Source organism: Amphiprion ocellaris, chromosome 12 (genome assembly GCF_022539595.1).
Source record: "Amphiprion ocellaris isolate individual 3 ecotype Okinawa chromosome 12, ASM2253959v1, whole genome shotgun sequence".
Lineage (NCBI taxonomy): Eukaryota > Metazoa > Chordata > Actinopteri > Pomacentridae > Amphiprion > Amphiprion ocellaris.
Window position 1 is genome coordinate 25310679 of NC_072777.1, and position 19722 is coordinate 25330400.

Below are 19722 nucleotides of genomic sequence, written 5' to 3' on the forward strand. Positions count from 1 at the left end.
AGTGCAATATTGCTTAGAAAGGGCCCAACATAGGCACAGAGCGTTAATGTGGAAAACATAAAAATCCAACTCAGAAAAGAGGTTTCTGTGGATTTGCCTTGGAAAAGCTAATCGTCCCTTGCAGCAGCTAATGGGCTGATGTTACAGCTGCGAAGAGGAGGCATGAATCATGCTCTAAGGAACACCACATCATCACTGTACAGCTCCTCAGGCTAAAGGTGGCAGGATAGGATAGATCTGGATACATTATGGTATTAAATGAACCAAATCAGTGTCTTCCTCTGGAGACAAATGGAAATTGGATTCTATTCAACAGAAGCTAAGATACAGAAGCAAGAAGCTGGGCTTATTAGGCATCAGGCATTTTGCAAGGCATGTCAAATGTTCTCTTACGCCTCCAGTCATCATGTTACTGGACTATGACAACTTAAACAGGCAGCCTATGTCTCCAAAAGCGGGCACCATGCAGACAGGCTCTGTGGTTGGTTGATGGTTGCTCACATGGATGACTGTTAGAACCCTTTTAGGCATAAACGCTGATCATCAAGGGCACATCTCAGCTCAAAGAGAGTTGCCAAAACTGGAGGTCTGCATCGTAAAATCCAAGATGCATACTGAGAAAACAGCATCAAGTTTAAGATGTGGTGTTAATCACTGGTTCAGAAGTGTTGTTTCTGCAATTTTAGTTCATGTTTAATATCATTTAGTGGCAGAAAGTTTTTCAGGCCTCAGTAAGCTTCATTGAAAGTGCTTTGTAACTTTGTAAAACAGACAATCTTAAAAGCATATAGGTATATGTTGAGCTTGCAAAGAAGGCAGTGTTTGAACTTTTCTCTTTTTTTAAGTCTACACTACTTCCATTATTTTCTGCAGCACTTTAAAGGAGACACTGTCAGAAAGTGGGAAGGGAGGCAGTGGGATGGCTATTTGAAACAATTTTACCCTTGAATGCGGTTGTTGTATTACTCAGTTTATTTTCAGGGAATACATTTACATAGCACTCCCCTTATTTCCTTCATTAAGACCGCTCTGTTGGCATAACCTGGGTTCCAAAACAGAGGGTTTTGTCACAAAAGGAAAAAGACACAGCAGGGTTGTTGGTGCTGCAGCACAGCATGCTGAAATGTACATCCCTGGTAGGTGCTGCTAGTGGACAGACTGTAAATACACGAACATCTATTGCTTATCTTTTGATTGCCGAGTCATAATATAATTATATTTGCAATAGGCTGAAATATTCCATCCCATAGTTTTAGAAACTGCTATGAGCTGTTTAACTGTAAATAACCCAGCAGCTGATGCTTTCTTTTGCTTTGAAGGTCCTTTCTACAGAACAAACAAAAGTGCTGTCCGTCTGATGTGCTGCATGAATTAAAATAGATATGATTCATCACACTAAGCCTTTAAATTTTTCAGAGAACTCGCAACTGCAAAAGTTCCCATGAAATCTAATTCAATGTTGAAGCACTATTTTATATGTCTTATGCAATACATAATCTACATAATAGTATCTGGTGCAATGATGACAAAAAAAGTCATTTTATAGTCATTTTTTTATTGTATTTTATAGTCTGTCCTGGAAAACAATATGTTACTAATAATACTGTCACACTGATATTCTCATCCCCAATGACTATAAATTCTGCCAGTTGCCGACCGGAGCACAGGACCAACAGCTAGCAGTTATGGGTTGTCATGGTGTTTTTGCTTTGCCAACTCCTGCAATCTTTTACCTTTGCCTTTGTATTAGTATTAGTTCATATTGTGTAAACTGGGGATGTGTCAGATACCCATCCACAGTTGATGCATTATTTGGATGAAATGTAAGTCTGTGGACAGGTACAGCAGCACTTCATTACATATGGCATATTTACAGTACTTTTACCGCAATACTTTGCTGTCAGATAGCCCTTTTCACTGAGGAACAGAAGTTGTAATATTGCTTTAAAGCCACCAGATTCCATTGTTAGTTCAGTTTGGATCCAAACTAACATGAACTACCGTAATTGTAATCTATTCTAAGAAACACACTGATGCTGGAAAAGTACCTCATCAATGCTACTTGAAATAGCTTTGTTGAGAAGAAAATGGCTGGAGTTAAGACATTTTAAAGACCACAAAGCAATCTTTCCTCATGGCTCTACTCTGTGTTGAGATAGTAGCTAGTTTTCCTGGTCCCAAAAACACCTGTAGAGCTGATGCAGCTTGGTGGGCGGTGCCTGTTCAGACCTGTGAAGCTAGTAAGTCAAAGCAGCCTGGACTTGTTGCCTCCCTCATATCCCATTTTTAAATAAAGAATGTAAATATGCTGTAGAAAATAGCCTCTGATAGCTGTTTTTTGGGAAGTAAGACATACTAGAGAAACTTCCACAGTACTGACATCTGAAAAATGGAATGTTGAAACAGGACTGAGAATTTCATCCTCTCATCTGTTTCACATAATGAAGCACCACAACACACATGCAGAAAACATGCTTAATTTACTACAACATTAAAAATGAACCAATGAGGAATATTTGTTAATTATCTCTTTGTGGTGGCCAATACAAAAATGTCTGGAAGAAACTGATAAGACACTCGGCTCTACAGGAATTTTTGATCAAGGGCAGCATATGGGTCTCAACAAAGAAGTAGTTCAACTACGTTTAAAATGTAAAGCTCAGGCAAACAACTCAAAGTGAGTTTCACTTTTCACTGCTATGTCCTCTGCAATGAAGTCTCCTCTGTGTGTCGAGTTTAGCCTCATTCTAGTGTGAACCGTAACTGACACACTGAGCAGAACAGAGGAAAGGAGAGCAATGGAAAAATCACCACTTTCAGTTTGGTTCCTACATTGTCAGATTTAATTATTGTGAGTGAAATTCAATTATTGGAACAGCATCAATCTAATTTTCTTCCTGATCGGATAGTAATTTATCAGGAAGTGATATATTGTGCATGCCACTTCAATATGTTGGGCAATAAAGGATTTTTACAACTTCTTTAGCACATATTTTCTATTCGGGCCGATAAACTGAACAGCTCCTTTGAAGAAAAGATCAGTGAAAATACTAAAAAGTACCCATGAAACTCTAAATAAACGAGCAAAACATGGCCCAGAAGACTAGAAGTTCACTATTTTCCCAGTTTCACTTACAGTTAATTTGTAGTGGTGTCAAATATTAATGCATGCTGTGACAACTGTCCCCCCCGGGCAACCACAAGCGATTCATAGAGTCTGTGACCAGACAATTATTTACACAGCTTGAAGCAGTATAAAATGTTGGCACTGAGACCCAGGGGTACAAGGAAATGCCTACTGTGCACAAAAAATTGTTCTCAAACACACAACATACCTTGACACAATTCAACAACTGCAAAACGATGGATGAATAATTTGGGATACCAATGTTTCCTCCAGTCACAAACATATTTGCAGATGCACAAACAAATATTTCAGGAGGTAGGGGTGAATACAAAATACTAAAAAAAGAAAATTGTTCTAAAAACTGTACAACACACATCATCTTTCTGTCTCAGATATGCTTCTGTTTTAATCACACACATACCATAATGGCAGAGGCTTGTTCTCTGTAGTTAACGTTAGTGCAGCAGCCAGACACAGCTGGAACGGATGTTTACACATACTGCTGCACCACCTTTACCAGCACCGGGAACGTGAAGCCCATTTTTATGTTGCAAATGAATTTTTGTTTATATTCACTGTGTAACTACAGTGAGTGTGTGTCAGCCTCTGAATGCTACCAAAATGTTTGATGTATAACTCAGGACTGCACCTGTGGCTCATGTAGTAGAGCAGGTTGGTAGTTCAATCCCCTCCACCTCCACATGTCGAGGTGTTGCTGGGCAAGACAGTGAGTCCAAAATTGCTCCCAGTGGCAGACAAACACTTTGCATGGCAGCTCTGCAGCTGTGTGAACGTGTGAATGAGAAACACTTTGTAAAGAGCTTTGAGTACCACTAAGATGGAAAAGTGCTAAGTAAGTGCAGACCATTTACCTGAACGTATGCTGTGCAAGAGTGACCAGTGATGGAAGCTGCTGCTGACTCTGCAGCCTCTATACACAGGGTCTAACAGCAAATCCACATGACACACACCGGGTGGCTGCTACTGTCAAGACTGAAAACCCAGATCTTAAAAACTCACTGCACTGCAACCTGGACAGAAGGGCTTACTTTCCATTCTAAATGACAGAAAAATGCTAGTGATGCCTGGTATTAAAATATGTTATCAATAATGCAGAAGATGAGGGATGTATACTGTAAGTGTCAGGAAAGTTGTACCCACCAGGCGGATACGTTCACTGTGTTGTGAGTGGGAGCTACAGATGTGTTCGACAACCAGCCACAGGGGCCACACGAATTGCAAAATGAGCACATCTGACAACTGTCCAAGGAAGAAAAAAAAACTTGCCACCTGGCAAAGTAAAGTTGTGAAAATTCCTCAGAGTTGCTGCCTGATTTAGTTAACATCTGCACATCATGCTAATGCTACACTATTAGAATTTCGCAAAAGTAGCAAGTAACTGTGGGCTAATGCATCATGGGAGCTGGACATCAGACGACAGTTACATAATACACACAAAAAAAAGAATACCTTTATCAGCGATACTCTCCAGCGCCTGCATAAATACATTCATCATAGTGCCAGCAAATACTGACAATTTCACTAGACAAATGGAGCTGCCGCCAGAATATTTGTGGACATCTGTTTCAGCTTTCCAGCAGCTCAACGAATGTTCAACACAGTGAGCAATTCTCTCCATCATGTAGGTAAGGTATGTGTATTATTTTATATAAAACTTTTAAGACTTAACTGCTGTGGGGAGATTGGGGCAATCAAGTTTTATATCATTTTGACAGTATTACAGGTCATTTGCTGTTGGGGACTTTGTTAGATGTGTTCATTAAACTTACAGCACTGACTTCGATGAAGCAAGGAAGTTGTGCAGCTGTTTTCTGTGTTTAATACTTTGGATTTCAGACTGTCTGCCATTAAATTGTGGCAGACAAAGGCATTAATTTGTGTTTTTTTAATTTATAATTCACTTCTCTTTGTGTTTGTCGTCTATAACATATTGTGACTTGAACAAATCATTTTTTATTAAAGTGTTTATTTGGCAATAAACATTGTACTTCAATAGTTTGTTTTTAGAAATGAGCTAGAAGTTTCTCCCTTCAGCTCCAAGGATGAAGGGCTGATAAATGTCCACCTAAATAAAATACAATTTCGACCTTAATATCACCAGATTCGTATTTTAAGTTTCTTTTCTTCTCATTGTCTTTAATTTATTTAAACAATTTGTCCTTTAAATTACTTCATCCATTATCCAACACGATCATCATTTAGGTCACTATATCCTTAAACTGTACTTCATCTCCATCTGTCACTGACCATCATCCAGGGCCCCGAACTGCCGCTCAAAAATTCATTAGCCAATGGGGACGTACCCCTGACAAAACCGGCCCACATGAGAGGTTTGTGTCAGAACTGCAAACAAAAAGTCTGGCAGCACAAAGAGAGCTGGCAGCGTAACCAAAAAGCCTTCTTTGAGGGCAAAAGTGTGATCAGTGAAAACAAAGCAGAAGGACTTGTAAACACAAAACACATTATCAAAAGATGAAAAAGAACACATAATTTATTTGCAAGTTTTACTTTTGAGATGACTTTTTTGGCTTCAGCGAGTTTTATTCTCACTCATTTTTTTTTATATTTAAGAAGTTTTGTTCGAATTTACTGGCAGAAAATCAGACTAGATTGTACTTACTTTTTCAAATAAGAATATTACATCTATTGATATTTTTATGAAATAAATGATTGAAAAAGTTCGTTTTCCTTGTGGTATGCCACCTTTATATGCAACCCTTTTTCAGAGGATAAATCAGAAAAGATTCAGATGGACAACTGCACCCAATCATCTTCACTCTACAGAAGTAGCAGCCTGCTCTTCACAGACATGCTACACCCTGCTGGTTTGCTTCTTTGAGGAGATGGATTCATAGTGCTGTAGTATAATGAGCCCAAAGACATCTCTTAGCTTTGAAGAACAACTTGAAGACGAGAGAAGACCAACGAGTGCCGAGTCCTGACCTCAATCCCACTAAATATTTATGGGGGCACTTTCAGACTGAGATAGCCAAACTTTCCTGACATGACAAGAAGCTCTATCAGATGTTGTCACATCATATTGGAATAACATGGGTTACCAGGCTTTGAACAAAGTTAAGAGTTCAGCAGCTCAAGTGCTGCTGGCATTAAAGTAAAAAAGGGGGGAAAGAAATACTTCCTAAAAATTCCTGGACATTTTTCAGAGAGCCAGCTTCACATTCTAGTTGCTAACCTGACATTATCTGTTGCAATAAAACATTTTGTATTAAATTTCAAATGACAGCAAAATTGAAGAAACTTCACTGGTGCTCGCAGATTTTTGAACCCCGGTGTATTTGCAGTCAGTTGTCACGAATAGCTGATATTTTTCATATTCATTTCTAAGACATCCCAGACCTCCACAGGGCCTCCGTGTTAGTCCTCCTACATCACAAGTTGGCAGTTTCCTTGTCAGTCATAAACTTGGTAAACTCTAAAAAATATTGGACAGGAGTCTCTTCCTGCTGTGCTGAGGCCCTTCGCTGACTGACAGCTCTCACAATCACCAGGGGCACAGAAACAGGAGATGAGAAGCCAAAGAGAAGTGCTGCCTCAGCCTTTAGACCAAGTGAGGAAAAAAAGGTTTCCCATCGGGGAGATAAGCAGCCACGTATTTATAGCAAAGTGCGTCTTCCTGTCTATCTCATCTCCATGTGCTAATGAAACAGGCTGCTGATCAAGACCCCCTTCTCATTGGCTAATAGAAGAGCGACTTTAGCTGGATCCTCTCCATCTCTGGCTTTGTTCCGTTTTCTCCGAGGGAAATGCAGTGTGAAATGAAAAGCAACATGCCCGCTCATGCTCCCTCCAGAGACCGGGTATTATGGCGATAATGAATTCGCCCACTTGCAATCCCGGGACTGGCTCGGGCACATTTTTTTGACTTTGTGACAAGCCAGTTATTAGCAAGAGCCATGTCCACTGAGGTTCAGGTGCTGATGAAATTACATGCTTGTGCGGACTTCATTGTTTCAGTGCTTTCAAACAGCATCACATCTAAAATGCCAGTATTGATCATGCTCTCAACCTGTTGCTAAACCAGCCTATACAATCATATCATCCATAGAATACACATCATCCAACACTGCACATTATTCTCAGCCCATAGCACTGCATTCAAAATACATTCTGTGGAGAGAGTAAACACTGCAAATATTTTCATCAACAAAATCTTACTTTTTGGCAAGGGCCCTCCTTTCTTCTGGAGTATAATCAAGAGATCCTATTGCACCCTCTCCTTTTGTTGGCATGAATCCGATAATAGCTATTAGAGCAGTTCGGACTGCAAGAGAAAGAAAACAAAGAGGAGAGTTAAAGAAGGGAAGAAAATAAATTAAAAACAGAGCACATTCAACATTGCTTGGTAAAAGAGGGAAGGTTAAATTACATGACAAGCTGCCCGTGTCGTCATGTTCAGTACCCGTGTTATGTAAGCGGGAATGATGCTTTGTCTAAGCGTAAGCCACCGTGAGGACATCCACCATGCATCTGTACTCACATGCTCCAGATGGCACAAGCCATGTTTTACAATATGGTCAGGGTCAGGGGTGCGTTGGCATCTGTGTTGTGACTGCCTGAGGTCCATCTGTACTCCAGTAAATCCAGACTAAATAAAGTATCTGGAATCCCATTATAATACTTTCTGAAAATTAAGCCTTCTTTAAAGGGTATCCACATTAGATTTCACTATGTGACTGACAATAACAACATTACATGCACACTAATATTATGGATGCGAATGTTAAGGACCTTCTGGTTGAACGGCTTGTATGTGGTTTGAGCATTTCACTGAATATGCATGGACACATAAAGGGCAAAATTTATATTTGTATTTGCTCTGTTGTTGATTTTATCCTATTGCCTGAAATATGTTCAGACACTCACAGGTGTCCTACATTGCAACAGCTATATAAAGTAAAAACAATAGCAGGTCACCTTATTGATTACAGCTGTCCTCTCCCTGGGCAAATTGCATATTTTGTTGATTTTTAAAGTGGAATAAAATAAATACAACCAATGTAGCAAACAGACATTAAGAGTGAGTCTTTAATTTCATAACCCCAAAGAAATAAACAATAAAAATTTAACAGTAATTGTGAAAATTGCAAATGTTTGGATGAGATTACACTTGAAAACTCCCTGAACTTCAATCATCCCTGTAAAGCTTCAATCGTTTGAGACTCAAAGGACTTATTAGGTCTTAAAGGCAGGTCAAGAATCCTCTTGGGCTCATCTTAGCGAATGCTGGAGGATCTGAAATGGAGCTAACTGATGGAGGAAGGCTATAAAAAGACATCAAAGCACTTCCAAGCTTGCAGTTTCCACTGTCCAAAATGTCACAGAGAAATGACAGTTAAAAGGAGAACTGTGGAAGTCAAGACAAGATCTGGAAACTTTGAGATAATACTGGAGGTCTGCAGGACAGTAGTGCAAAGAAAATCCCCATATGGCTGCAGAGGAACTGCAAAACACGTTTAGCTGGCACAGAAGTTGTAGTGCACTGTTCACTGCGTAGCACAAACAGGATCTACCTGAAGGAAACCTGCCACCTCATCACAGAAGTCAAAATGTGATGTCTGTAAAGCAATATCTGGATAAGCCAGACAGGTTTGCGAACAAGGGACAGATGAAGATAAAATAGAATTTTTTGATGACAATCACCAAAGAAAAATAACATCTGACTGTAAATGTCCTGCAATCAGTCAAGAACGCTAGAGTGAAAAAAGGCAGGATTCTACAAAAGGACAATGATACAGAGCCGCCATCAAACACCACTTTCAGATACTTCGAAAAACACAAACTGAAGCTTTTAGAATGGCACTCAGAGTACCCCGGACCTGAACTTCAGCGATTTTCAGGCAGAACAAGAAGATCCTGAGCTGGATAGACAAAGCCTCTGCTAGCTGTGATTGTGATGTGTGACTTAGCAGGGGGCCTTAATCTTCGGATATGCCACAATTACTGTTGATTTTTTTTGAAAGTTTTTTTGAAGTTAATGGTTGGAGGACGAAATAGTCAGTGATCAGAAACCTCGAAGAAGTGTTTACATGCTACAGTTTCCCACTTTCACAGTGGAATTCTCTAGGGAGCTTATCTAGGTTTCCTATAACTTGGATAAGGGTTTACTCATATTTCTGAATCCAGGATACGTGGTTACAACTCACAAAGAGAATGCTCCAAAAGCCTGATGACAACCAGGATTCTAATTTCACTGTATATGTACTCATTTACACAAACGTCATTTAGCTGTTACACGTCATGATTTCCTTAAATATGGTCTGTACCTTACAAATAACCTACTAAGACTCCAGACGTGATCATGCCGGGACCGTCTTAGTGTTACAGTGCCAAAGAGGACATAATAACATAATAATAAATAAATTAAAACCATACAAGATTATTTTTATGGATCTGCTGTCCACTATTCCCCCCTTTTAAAACTGAGCTAACAGGAATAACAGAGGATATCACTACTCTACACACCTCATCAAATTATGTAACTACACTATGGTTTGAGATGGAAACCTCTTTAAAGAATATTGGACTTGACTATCACGATTCACTTGAGTAACCAGAAAAATCTAAGTGGGAGCAGAAAGTTAGTTGTAGTAGTTGTTTCCAACAATTCAAGTTAAAATTATGCAGTCTTTGATTAATACGTGCGTGTGTGTGTGTGTGTGTGTGTGTGTGTGTGTGTGTGTGTGTGTGTGTGTGTGTGTGTGTGTGTGTGTGTGTGTGTGTTTGTGTGTGTGTGTGTAGGTGTGTGTGTGTAGGTATGCGTGTGTGTGTGTGTGTGTGTGTGTGTGTGTGTGAGGGGGGACCCTCTACTTGTTCTATCTGACAATTTATGTGAATGTAAAAAAAAAAGTGGCATTAAGTACAAATACACCAGAAAGCAGCTTGAGGAAAAATGTGTAAACAAATTCATAAATAAGTATAAGATTGTAAATAAATAGGAATATAAAAATATTACTCTTTTCCAAAGTGATATCAGAGCGAATTAATTAGCCACGCTTTATTAAATATGTAGGCGTAGTACATGAACGAAAAGCAGCAGCCAGCTGTAGTGAGTGTAGTCCTGGAACTGCTGCTTGCCTGTGACATTTGCAACTCAGTACAATTATCAAGCCAGGCCTCCTGCGGTCATTCCAAACAGGATCAGACACAACTTGTGCAAACACTTTAAGAGCTCAGCAGGGGAAGTCAAATCTCTAAGGAACAGCCAGACATGTGACATGCAGTATCATGGTAAAAAGAGGTTTAAAGCTACCGTTGTCTTTGACTTAATTCTGTTATTGATTTAAACTTTATTTTTTGGCTATAAGTGGGAGCGAGTAGGGGAAAAATGCTTTGAGGAGGATGCACCGTCTCCCACTGAGTTCCCACTGATTAAAGTCCCATGCTGAGAGGTAACATGAAAGCAGAACTTGGCAAAAGGATGGAACGCCAGTAGAGAACTAAAGCGAGTTCTTGGGAGATATAAATGATCGGTTTTGACTCTGGAGGTATAAAAATGCGCTTCTGACACTGAACAGCTTCAGCACCAGGTAGTCAGTAATTATTTATTGATCTGCAGTGACCAACACTAAGAACACACAATTCGCCCAGGAACCCCAAAACACCAGAGGAAAAAATAGCCATCTCAGATTGGTTTGGTTTGGTGGCTGCATTGCAATGTTTTACACGTTTCCAGTTAAAAAAACAGTGTTACCTTTTGACAGGATGTTAAGATGGCAACTGGACAGTCACATGAGGGTGAAAGTTGAATTTTCCAGGTTTTAAATTCAACCAAAGACTTCAACTTTGTGGTTGAATGTGTAACATTAATTTTTAAATGGTAGGTAAAGCCGTAATTTCAATGAGGTGCAGAAAACTAGGCCTTAAAAGGCCGATCTGAAATTTTAAAATGTCTTTTGAATTTTTAAATATGTCTGAAAATTTCTATTCAACTTCTTTTAAAAATTTGGTTACAAATGCTTACATATTGTTTTGGTAAGCTCAGCAGGGCATACATTCCCACATTTTCCATCAGTGTAACGAGTTAAACCACCTCTTCCTTTCCTCCTTTAGAAATATTTAGTCAATAATTGCTCCCTGTCACTATTTGCAATTTTTTTAAAATAACTGCTAAGTCAGTGAAGGTCAATACTTGCTGCACAGATACTACAAATTAAAAGCCTTCCTACAGTCCAAAGGACATAATCACTATCTTTCCTGTAAGTTAAGTTTTAAGTCGTAACTGTTTAGTTTTATTGGCAGTAGCTTAATTCTAAATGCAGTGAAGCAGACTCTAAACTCTGAGACCAGTGAAGCAGAAGAAAATGGAAATATTTATTTTCAAAGAAAAGAGGAGCTCAGCAGAGTGACAAGTACAACAATTTCGTGCTGCTATACTGACTATTAGTGTCATTGCTCCCAGGGATTATTTATAGATTATTACTGATAAACTCCTGTGACAGATTTCAGCTCTACAAATAATAACATGCATTCTTAAAACCTCTCCAGTCTGCACTAAAACACTGACTTGTGCTTAGAGAAAGAACTCAGGGAATGAGCTACATGCAGAGAACTGGGGCTGTATTTTTTATGATACTTACTGCTCCAAGACGGCTGCCAGGTCTCTGGATGGTGGCCAGAGATGCTGAGACAAATCTTCTTCCCAACTTCGAATCTTCCATTCGGCTAAGAGGAAAGGCAATGAGGAGAAGGTGGAGGTGACTGTGTGGGTGGAGGTAAATGAATAAAACATACATTCTTAAAAGTTATGACAAGCAGACTGACACGGGAACTTGAAACAGCCGCGAGTGTACCTCAGAATGTCTACTGCTATCAAGCAAAAGTAACTTTTCAAACAATGAAAATGAAAAAGAAACTTTTTTTTAAGCAGCTGGACACAACAGAAAAGTGACTGTCACAACAATTCAGAGTATTCTGGCTTTTATCAGACTGTCATTAGTGCAGGTGTCATACAGCTGCCTGAAAATAAAAAGACAATTTCATATTCACACAACACCAGTGCAATTCCCTCTGACAGTGGGTTGACAACCCAGGCTTTGCCCTGACAACTGTCACTACGTGTGATGCAACCACAATGGCTGAGGGTTAAATGACATGCTGTTGTTTCTTTTCACACTTTGATCATCTAATTTGACGGCTTCCTGTTTGGCTTCAGTGGGACAACAATCAGACGTGATTGAGATTTCGTCTTCATCTGCGTCTTACTGTGAGGAGGATGATGCTAGGGGGCTTCATGGGGTACTCTGGTGGAAGCACGATCCTGCCGTGGTAAACCCCGCCATCGAAATCTGAATCTGGGGGTCCGCGTACTGAAAAGTGCCATTCAAAGAGGTTATCCTGCAGAGAGAGGGAAACGTCAAATTGAGCACATATTACCGTGTGTGAAGTCATGTGAAGGCGCGGGTTTCTTTGAAGTGAGAACACCAGCAGCAATATGTCCTGTGGAGTGTAAACTCAACAGTGGTTTGCTGTAATGGAGAGATGTTACTTCTATTGCCCTGTATTCTACAAATATAGAACATAAAATTCTATTACGATGAAAACCTCACTATGTATTTTAAATGACATATTATTTTGTGCCTTCATTTAAATGATTTTGGCAAATCATGTTTATATGTTCAACATAATTCATGCCACTCAGAAATGCCATCAATCAGCATATTACTGGAAAGCTAATTTTTATAAACAATTTTGAAAAGTTTTTTGCCAGTATGTCCACAGACTTACAAATACACAGTAAACATCTGTCTGTTTAAATCTACGAGCCCAATTTGCTGGTTACTTTGTATGTTTTTTGCATGGTATTTTCTATATTGATTCCTATAATTCCTTGTAATATAATCAGCAAGAACAGATTGATAGTGTAAACAAAAAAAAGTTAACAATTTTTGGAACAATAGATGCCATCATGTGTAAACAGGAGCAGTAATGTTGTCCTGGTGTGAGTGAGTGAGCTGTGGGCTGGTTTTATAGGCAGCATTTATTAACATCCTGGCAAATCTTGCACACAGTGATCATGGATGTACAGATAACAATCAGTGGATTCATATAATCAGTCTGTTCAACAGAATGTGTCTCATGTTTTTATTAGTTTAGATTTGAGTTTTGACTTTGAGAATGAGTGAAACAGATTAACCAAAACATTACAGTGTTTCCTCTACATTCATTTAGGAGTGGCGAGCCGCCATTGCTAAATCCTAGTCGCCACTCCTTCACATTTCTTTCTTTTTTTTTCTTTTTTCCTATTATAATTATATTATTATTTCCTAGAATCCAGCACTGGGTCGAGTACTCACGAGTACTAAGGTAAACTTCAGATAATTATCTTGCTTAGTATCTACTCTTTGATACGTCGGGTGAATACGACGTTAATTACTCGTGAGAGCGCGGCCTTCAAAGTGACATCACGTCAAGTACCCATGCACAGAGGAGTGTCGTCTTGGAAAATAGGGCAGGGACTTACCAGAGTAAAGTTATTATTAGCTTAAGATAATTCATAATAGATTTTACAAGTTAAATAGACATTCGCAAAATATCGATGGCTAGCTAACGTTATGTAGCATATTGCTAGCTGAAGTTAATTGGGCAGCGTGCCAACTCAGTGTCGCTAATGTGAGTAAAGTAATTGACAGCATTATGCTAATATCTACACTCCATGATGTAACTGCTGACTGCATTTTCAGTTGAGCTTGTTCAAATATTTTTATTTATTTACTTTTATTTTTATATTCAGCCTTTAAAAAGCTATTTTCAACTGGCCATTCAATAAATAGGTTGAAAAAGGAACATTTGCAGTCAAGTGTCATTTGTTTATGCCGCAACGGCTCCAGAGAGCGTGTTGCGATGCTGAAAAAAATCCTAGAGGAAACACTGCATTATCTCATTATCTTGAAACAAGGGTTATTTGGGTTATCTTGTAACAAGGGACTGGGATATACAGTCAAAATCAATATGAAGTCTTGGTGATTCAGAAATGATTTGTCCAGTAGAGCAGCCCTGACTCCATTCTTTACAAGAGTCTCATTGCAGCACATGCAGCAGAGAACGTATCACAGCAGAGCAGACGGTGGTGTTTGGTCGAGTGGTGTATCCACTCTAAGTTGCCAACTAATTTGTGAACTACATTGCCGGACAGTTCAACAATGGCCCCATCATTTTCCTTCCTCAATATTAAAAAATAATCAATGAATAACTTTGGCTGATATATCAGTGTGGGATTTTATTATTTCTGAGAATCAGCATCAGCCCCAAAAATCCAGTATTGATTGTGCTCTAATGCGCTTGTCAAACTCACTCAGGACTTGGTCAGATTGTTATGGCAGGCCAATTGGGTCAGAGCATTGCTGAGCTGCTATGGCTTGTGCCGTGTTCCTGGTCTGCAGCAGTGAGCATCTACAAACAGTGCTGACAGTAATATAGATAAACCATGAACCACAAAAGAGTGTTGGGGGTGTGCTGAAACAATTCTGATCCATGGTGCTACAATAATCCACACCTTAGAGAACTTAAAGGATCTGCTGTCCATGTATTTGTGTCAGATCCCATGTTTCAGCAGGCTGGAGATGGGGCACTTGCACGAGCAAAAGTACATTAGTTAGGGGCTAGCCAAAATGTTCTGGGTGTAAGTTTTGAGGCAAACTCCTTCATTTTGGGTTAAATAGTGAAAGGAAAAGTACAATTTATTACCACATGGGTAGTTTTGGCCTATTTTTTCTATCGGTTATGCAAACAATGTTCCCCCTGAAGAAACAGCTGAGATGTGGGAACGTGATGAAATACCTCAGGACAAGGCAAGCAACACAAGCATTCAGGGGATGAGACAGGTTGAAAATCAGATTTATACACCATTACACTCACTTGACAGACACTGCAGAGTGAGTGTAATGGGGCTTTATGTAATGGCTTTTTCAACAGCAACATTCAATTTTTCCTTTCATGTATGAAGAGCAATTTTTAATTCAGCATCTTGTTCAAGAATACTTTGACATGTTGACATTTGATATTGGACCTAGTTCATGTCCAGCACATGAGCTACACTACTGCTGACAGTAGAACATTAGTAGAACAATAGCAGAACATTTTACATTTGAAAGTTTAATGGGCACACTTATTCAAATCTCATCTTTGGCATTCACAGGAGAGAGCAATTTTCTTAATCAAATACTCGCTGTGTTAACAATTAATGGATGACATCTTCAGAATCCTTGAAAATGAGGTTATTTGAGCACTAAATTACATAACCACCATTTAAAGCAGTACAGCACCTGAGGTATAAATCTGTCTATTCTCATACTTGAAAATCTTTCTAATCTTTTACTGGGGCATTTGCTTTGTGGCAGCATTTCTAAAAATATGAATAAATGAAATTAATTGATCAATTATGCACATGTACTACACTACTGCTAACAGTGGTTAAAGCAATTTATTATGAACCAGAGCCCTGATGTCGTATTTTGGGCTAGAATTTCTCTTTCATTTGTGTTTCAGGGGAACTTAAGCATGCTCCTATGTTTTCCATTGCCTGCATTCTATATAGCACATGCAATTAGATCAAAACAACTGTGAAAATAACCAATTGTTTTCAGAGCACAAAAAAAACACAGGTCCCCTAAAAAAAAACCCAAAAAACTAAAGAATCACATCTGAGGTACTATAACTCTGTGTGAAGGTAAAATTGAGCGTGTTCCCAAAATGCTGGTAATAATCACTCATTGGACAAAAAAACTGTGCACACAATTATGACAAGCGGCGCAAAATCAATTGAACAGAAGTGGGTCTATAAACTGTGAAGACCATTTTCAAAGGACAAATTGGGAAATAATTGCACTCTTCTCATTTGTTTTACGCTCCAGTTCACTTTGACGTACTTGAAAGCTTGCCAAACCTGTTTGATCCTCTGATTGCTTGTGTTTCTTGTCCTACCAAACTCTGATTTTGTAAAAGTCACTGTGTTCCAACATCTAATTGCTTGGTGAGTACAGTGTTATTATTTCTGACCACATGGACTGAATTTAGATAAAATCCAAAATTCCCTTTAGACACAGAGGGCCTAAAATTAAAAATGCCTCCTTCTTTTGTTGCCTGGCACCAAAGTAGATCTGTTAGACGATGTAGTATGCAAGGTGCTGCTGAAGTAATATAGTTCAAATCCTGACAAGTTCTTTTTTGAACTTACTTCCAGTGGCTGGGCATGGTAGTGTTCTGTCGGATCCCTCAGTTCAGCAGCCTCTTTCATCAGCCTCTTTACCGCTGGTCATTCGAATGAAACAAAGACACACACACAAATAAAAAAACAAGATTAGCACCTGCAGGGTTAAACAGTTCACATCTTCCTCATTATCATTACTGCTTACATCCTAAGTTTGCCGCAATCCACCAACAAGCCCTGTGGTGTAAAACCCCACAATTCCACACAAATGTCTTAAAACATTTCAGCTGCAGCAATTTTATAGGCCAAGATTCCTGACTTCCAAAGGCAAAGGGCTGCAAAATGTGCCGCTCCATGTGTATAAGGACGTTAACGCAGACGGACAGACGGGAAGAGCATGAAGAGGAAGAGGGCTCCGTGTACTGGCAGTGAACAAAATCTCTGCTAGAAATCACACTGACTGTCACACTTACTCAGACAGCTGGAGTAAAAGGCTGGAACAACAATGCTCCTTCAAATGTGCTATCGAAAACTCAATGTTTAAAGCCACCTTTGACACTTCTGATTCCTTTACAACTACAGACACTTCAGCACACAGTCTCCCACTAAGCCTTTGGAGTGTGTGGACTGGTGCATGGCATGATTTAATTATCAGTGTTCGATTGAGAAACAGGTTTTAACACTTCAGAGGAAGAACCAAGGCTAAGTATTTAGTTACAGCAGATAGCTAAGTTGTCTATTGAGATAAAAATTGCTGCCAATTTCTGTTATATATTGTTAAGGAGCCTTTCTGTTTTTCTGCTCCTGTTTTAATTTGCACTTCCTCAACAGTTCTTCACAAATTCAGGATCTCATGTCAAATCATACTCACCATTTCATCGTTTACATTTTCTATTTTAAAAGCATTTGTCTAATTAATTCATTTCATAAATTGCTGGTAAGCTGCTGTCTAGTTAGCAATCTAGTATTTCCTAATATGCTTTTAATGTGACATGGGAATGAGACGGTAGCGTGGTGTTTTTTTCCATCTCTTTTTGTGCTAATAATTGTTGCCCAGCACCCACAACAAATTTATGATGTGTGTGCCTCCTGCAGAACTTTAATATGAAGCAAACAAGCTCAACTGAATTTGTAACTCAGGCTCAAGGCACATAGATCGTAAACAAGTTTTTTTTTTTTTTTTTTAAGTTGTGTTTATGAGTTTATACGCAGACACAACATGCACACAGAATGAGGCGCTGAAGAAACATCTGTTGGCATTAACCCTTGTGTCATGATCCAACCGGCTACATAATTCGTGCCCGCTGCGCTGATCTGAATAGAGACAAACTCATCACTTAAGGAAGGGTGGTTACACAAGTCAAGCTGATGATGATGGTGACGATGATGATGATTGTTGGGGGTCGGGGGGGTTGCTCACTGCACCGGCAGGAAAGGACACAGGGACACTCCGAGGCATTGGCCACTCCAGTCCGAGTGCAGGAGGCAAGTCCACTCAGTGAGGACGCATTAGAGTCTAAGTGGGGCGACGCCTAGGGTGAGATATCTCATCACTCTTTAAGACAAGGTCATGAGTCACAACAACAGGTGCTGATGTCACAGTTTCAACCTCGTGTTAACTAAATGTTCATCCCAAGTTCAAACAAGCTGTTGTGTTCGCGTATAGCAAGGTCAATTTGTTCGCTTTAGCTCTCCTACGGGCAGCGACTACAGCTCCAGCTGTCGGCTACCAGCCCGCTGCAAAAAGAAACAGGACGGAGCTGCAAATTGGGAAGTAATTGTGAAAAGGAAAGCAGAACTAAGAGGTATTCACGGAAGCAAAATTGGTTTGGAATCCAATCGAGTGCAGACTGCTAGAGTGTTGAGCTGGAAAAGGAGACTGTGAAATGAACACAGGAGAAGAGGACGAGGGGCAGCAGTGGTGATGGGTGGGAGGGCAAATAAGAGCAACGAAGGCGAGGCGAGCTGAGGGGATGTTCAAGCGGCAGGGGGGAGTGAAGCAGTGGAGCAGAGAGATGGCCTGACACCACGCGGCTTTCAGGGCACGTGTTCCATCTGATTCCGCCCGAGGACAGACACTCTTCAGTGAAGATGTGAACCAACCACAATAATCCCACATTGGACATACAAGGAGAATGGAGATGGAGTCTGTGTATGCACAGGGTCATGGAGGGCTTGCAGTCTTACTCATGCTTAAAATTATTAAGACAGTGCAGCAGATGAGAAACTGATCCTGTGTTAAAAGACATTCGACCTTCATATATCAGCCTACTACAGCATCTTGGCTCAAAACTAATCAAAATACACCCCGTGTTTGGGCAGTTTTGGATTGCTAAACCTCTTTCAGCTGCTTCGATCTTAGGGTCATAAAACTTTCTCTTTTTCAATTTTACTAAAAGGAAAAAGCAAAAATTTCTGCATTATCTAAAATGCAAAACTCCACCCACGATGACCACAAAACGTAAAGATCTACTTCACTGGAAGACATTTTCAAACTAGAAGAGAACAAAGCGGAGCAACATTTTCATCAGAATGATGAAATAACGTGCTTGAGGATGATGGGAAGTGTGGCTTTTGATTCCAGCGTTTAGTGTCATCTTTGGTCTCACACATATGTAGGTGTGTGATTTTAAGTTGGTTTACAAAGCAAATGGACAGATACTTAAAAGGTGTTATATGTAAGTTCTATTTTCTAAGTTGATCATCGATGTGATTCAGCTGCATCTCCTGGGCATCATCCAGGCAGTTGATATCGACGCCACCATTTCAGATTACAGCTGGTAGTTTGCTATCTCATCACGTGTGGCATTTTTTCTCTGCTCTGTATGTTGGTGAGCGTAAAAGCAGATGAACTAGGTTTGTAACTGCTTCAGGTTCTGGTTAGAGTGACCCCACAGGTCAAAAACAGCGCAGACACGGAGCCAATTTTTAAAAAAAATATGTAAGATGAGTTAACTAACACTACATGTTGGGTTTTAAACAGCCTTCCTGTGTGTTCAGAATCTCTGAATTTTCTGCTCACACTGCACGGTTCAGTTGGTGCTCTGCTCTGAGAATAAATACATTTTAGAGGTGGCAGTAAATACAGATTTCCTGGACTGATAAATTTAGTGCAACAGTATTTGAGGACATCTGCTCCATCTGAACAGCTGTCACTCCACTATGTAGATCAGGTATAAGGAATATTTTTGACATCAAACCAGTAAGACTCAAGTTTTCTGTGAAGACATTAATATTGTAAGAGGCTATTTACTGTGGAAGACTGCAGGTCATTTCCTGCGCCTGATAATTTGTCCAGCTAATTGTGGAATAACATAATTAAGTCATAATCTTTTGCCACTGAATCTATTTAATTGAGAACTCAATAACCTAATGTTTCCAATAATTCCCATTATTAAATGCCAGCAAA

At 39.6% G+C, this 19722-nt stretch overlaps 1 protein-coding gene across 1 annotated transcript in view; it reads right to left on the bottom strand.

Annotated features, from left to right (window-relative positions):
* Window positions 1–19722, bottom strand: part of ube2j1 (ubiquitin-conjugating enzyme E2, J1) — a 56412-nt gene that overhangs the window by 18734 nt on the left and 17956 nt on the right. Inside the window, exons 2-5 of the mRNA XM_023288756.3 lie at window positions 16341–16414; window positions 12371–12502; window positions 11746–11830; window positions 7325–7430 (exon numbers count right to left, since the gene is read on the bottom strand). Of these exons, the coding sequence (XP_023144524.2) occupies window positions 7325–7430; window positions 11746–11830; window positions 12371–12502; window positions 16341–16414 (397 nt within the window). The remainder of the gene's footprint in view (window positions 1–7324; window positions 7431–11745; window positions 11831–12370; window positions 12503–16340; window positions 16415–19722) is intronic.